The 2,190-nt window shown below is 53.0% G+C and overlaps 1 protein-coding gene across 1 annotated transcript in view; it reads left to right on the top strand.

Annotated features, from left to right (window-relative positions):
- LOC107117058 (ribonucleoside-diphosphate reductase large subunit-like) overlaps positions 1-1,772 on the top strand; it is a gene marked incomplete at its 3' end in the record, with an annotated part of 5,881 nt that extends 4,109 nt beyond the window's left edge. Inside the window, exon 3 of the mRNA XM_015419090.1 lies at positions 1,584-1,772. Within this exon, the coding sequence (XP_015274576.1) occupies positions 1,584-1,772 (189 nt within the window). The remainder of the gene's footprint in view (positions 1-1,583) is intronic.
- Between the last annotated feature and the right edge of the window lie 418 nt (positions 1,773-2,190).

Consider the following 2,190-nt stretch of genomic DNA (forward strand, 5'->3'; position numbering starts at 1 on the left):
GTCTCCGAGGTACTTCTGGACTCAAATCTACTCTGGTGCCTCGCTTGTCTTTTGTTTTACAGTATTCGTTGGCAGCTCTTCTGCCCAGGTATCCACTGGTTATGTGTAATGTTAACATCCCCAGTACAGCTCGCTGAATCAAAAAATTTGCTAAAATCTATAAACAGTTTGCTGCATGCCAGGGCTCACGTTTTCTTGGGGATGTGCATTTTTGCACAACGATCTTGCAGAAAGACTTTGGTCCCGTGATCTTGTGAAGGCGTCTGTCCCCCGACCCACCAATGCTCCCTCTAAGTTGTGGAGTCCTGTGAGCAAAAAAAATTCTACTTGGTGAGGGACTGGCATGAAAGTTGTAAGCGAGCGGTTTTGCTACCACATCAGTCAGTTTACGAAAATTTGTGAGCCGGAGGCTAAAAAACTGTGAGCTGGCTCACACTCACTCGGCTTAGAGGGAACATTGCCACCCACCCACTGTTGAATCCTAGTGAGCCCTGGTGTGTATCTGGAGTGAGGGGAAGAGTTGGAAGTAGAGGTCGCTCGGGCTGCTTCCCATGGCTGGAGTCTTCTTGGACCAGGCCCTGAGTTTTCTAGAGGGATGCGCCTATCTGGTGTTGATGGCTGGCCCCTGCCTTCCCTAGCTTGAGACTCACAGCTCAGGTGGGTGCGAGACAACCAAGGTCCCTCTGCCTCTTGCCAGAGAGAGAGAGAGCGAGCAAGAAGGCAGTCAGGGAAGGAAAGGGTGCTCAGGCCTCTGTCCACAGAAGAAGGATTGAATTTATTCCCCTTGCCCTTCACTACCCGAAGGAGTCTCAGAGCGGCTCACAATCTCCTCTCCCTTCCCCTCCCCACAACAGACAGACAACACCCTGTGAGGTAGGTGGGGCTGAGAGAGCTCTTTCGAGGACTGCCCTTGAGAGAACAGCTCTGAGAGAACTTGTGACTGACCCAAGGTCACACCAGCAGCTGCACATGGAGGCGTGGGGAATCAAACCCGGTTCTCCCAGATTAGGGTCCGTGCTCCTAACCACTGCACCAAACTGTCACTGGAGACCCCTGATTTAAACTGGCTCTCCTACACCAAACTGGAGAGGAGGAGGAGGAGGAGATTGGATTTATACCCCGTCCTTCACTCAGAGTCTCAGAGCGGTTTACAAACTCCTTTCCCTTCCCCTCCCCACAACAGACACCCTGTGAGGTAGGTGGGGCTGAGAGAGCTCTGACAGAAACTGCTCTTTTCAAGGACAGCTCTTGTCAGAACTACAGCTTGCCCAAGGTCATCCAGCAGCTGCAAGTGGAGGAGTGGGGAATCAAACCCGGTTCTCCCAGATTAGAGTCCGCGCACTTAACCACTCCTCCCCATGAAGTTACAGTTCTTCTCTCAGAGCTCTCTCAGCCCCACCTACCTTACAGGGTATCTATTGTGGGGAAGGGAAGGGAAGGGAAGGAGACTGTGAGCCCCTCTGAGACTCCGAGTGAAGGGTGGGGTATAAATCCAATCTCTTCTTCTTCTTCTTCTTCTTCAATATGTATATGCCTCTGTCACCACCACATCCTTCAGACTCGCAACCTTTCCTGCCTTTCAGAACATTCCCGAGATTCCAGAGGACCTGAAGCAGCTCTACAAGACCGTCTGGGAGATCTCCCAGAAGACCGTGCTCAAGATGGCCGCGGACCGAGGGGCTTTCATCGACCAGAGCCAGTCCCTGAACATCCACATCGCAGAGCCCAACTACGGCAAACTGACCAGCATGCACTTCTATGGGTGGAAGCAGGTATGCTGCTGGGGGGGGGGGGGGGGGGGGGAGAGAGACTTTTGTTCTTTGTCACAACGTTTTCTGCTGAGCTTGGAGGTCGTCTGGGACAGCTGCCGCCTTCTCTCCCCGTGGTCCTTATAGCCGTGGAGCCTCTGCTGTGCAAAATCCCCCCCCCCCTTTCCAGAGGACAAGTCTTTGCAAGAGGCACAGGGGCTACCTACCGGAGCATGGCGTCTCAAGAAGAATCCTGCTGTTCTGCTTTGCACACTAGAGGTGACCCTGTTCTATGGTCCACCAAGAAGAAGAAGAAGAGATTGGATTTATACCCCATGGCCCTTCACTACCCAAATCTGCTGAGCTTGGAGGTCGTCAGTAACAGCTGCCGCCTTCTCTCCCTGTAGTCCTCATAGCCATGGAGCCTCTGCTGTGCAAAATC

Source organism: Gekko japonicus, unplaced genomic scaffold (genome assembly GCF_001447785.1).
Source record: "Gekko japonicus isolate JY-2015 unplaced genomic scaffold, Gekko_japonicus_V1.1 scaffold8868, whole genome shotgun sequence".
Lineage (NCBI taxonomy): Eukaryota > Metazoa > Chordata > Lepidosauria > Squamata > Gekkonidae > Gekko > Gekko japonicus.